This window comes from the organism of the source record quoted next, unplaced genomic scaffold (assembly GCF_019419815.1).
Source record: "Pyrus x bretschneideri cultivar Hongxiangsu unplaced genomic scaffold, Pyrus_bretschneideri_v1 Contig1, whole genome shotgun sequence".
Taxonomy (NCBI): Eukaryota; Viridiplantae; Streptophyta; class Magnoliopsida; order Rosales; family Rosaceae; genus Pyrus; species Pyrus x bretschneideri.
The window spans coordinates 5,127,322-5,128,375 of record NW_025999390.1 but is presented as its reverse complement, the minus strand read 5'-3'; the positions used below and the strand labels follow the sequence as shown (position 1 = coordinate 5,128,375).

The 1,054-nt window shown below is 42.8% G+C and overlaps 1 protein-coding gene across 1 annotated transcript; it reads right to left on the bottom strand.

The window, feature by feature from the left end:
• On the bottom strand, positions 1-1,054 carry LOC103957052 (protein MIZU-KUSSEI 1). Its single transcript, XM_009369127.3, has one exon. The coding sequence runs from the start codon at positions 827-829 to the stop codon at positions 125-127; it is 705 nt and encodes a 234-aa protein (XP_009367402.1). The 5' UTR covers positions 830-1,054; the 3' UTR covers positions 1-124.

The window sequence follows — 1,054 nt, the reverse complement described above, 5'->3', positions numbered from 1 at the left end:
TTGAAGCTCAAAACAATCAATTCATGCATTTGAGAACCTTAATTAGTTTACATAGACACAAAGTTATATTATATATAACCTAGATTAATTAATAAAAAAAGTACATAATTTTTTGCTAATTAAACTAATGAGCTCTTACAAAGAAAATACTTAATTCTGGCCCTGCAGCACCATCTGGATTAATCATGTACAAAGCTTCAGAGTCCTTTGATCCAACCACCCTCTCAAACCTTGCCCTAATGTAAGTCAGCTCCCCATCTCCTGCATACTCCTTCTGATCAGAAGGGCATGGAAGAACCCCTGCCCCCATCGAAACACCCCTCAAAGTTTGCATAACATGAAGCTCATCCTCCGACATTTGCTTCCTCCTAATAGAATACCCTACCTTTCTTCCATTGCAGTATACAGCCCACACAAACTCCTCCATAAGCTTCTTCTTGTGTGTCTTCGTCTCGCTCTCCAGCGCGATTCGGACTATATCCGACGCCATTTCCTTGTGAAACACACTACTGTGCATTGGCAGCTCTATCACAAAGAGTGGCATGCAATGAGGGTCTTCTTGTATGGCTAGGCTTACCCTCCCCTTTCGATAGCCGAAAATTGTACCTGTTGTGGCATGATCCTTCAGTAACGGCTTCCGGGGCCTGCCTAGCAAGGCAACCATTTTGCAGCCTGATGTTAACATGGGAAAGAGCTTGAACATCTTGAGAAGGCCTCCGGATGAAGATTTTGTTGAACGTTTTTGGCCCGGCGTGTGAGCATGCCGGATTAGGTTAAATATGGCTGAGTTCTCTATGTGGTGGAAGGGGCTAGAGTGCACAGACGGCATTGTAGTTAGGTTTTGAGGTTCAGAAATCAATTAAGAAAATACAAGGAGTGGTAAGTTAGATAAGAGTGTCTGAAATTGTACGCTAATTGGAAATATATATAGAGAGAGTGGAAGGTTGGAGAATAGGGCTTCAAAGTTTAGTTCGGTTGGTCACTCGGGACTCTGTGTTTGGATACTTTCAGTTGAACGACGTCGTTTCGGGGTTTGTTTGTGTGATTGAAATCT

Coding starts and splice junctions, on each gene's coding strand:
- LOC103957052 (XM_009369127.3), bottom strand. CDS start 829: ATGCCGTCTGTGCACTCTAGCCCCTTCCACCACATAGAGAACTCAGCC.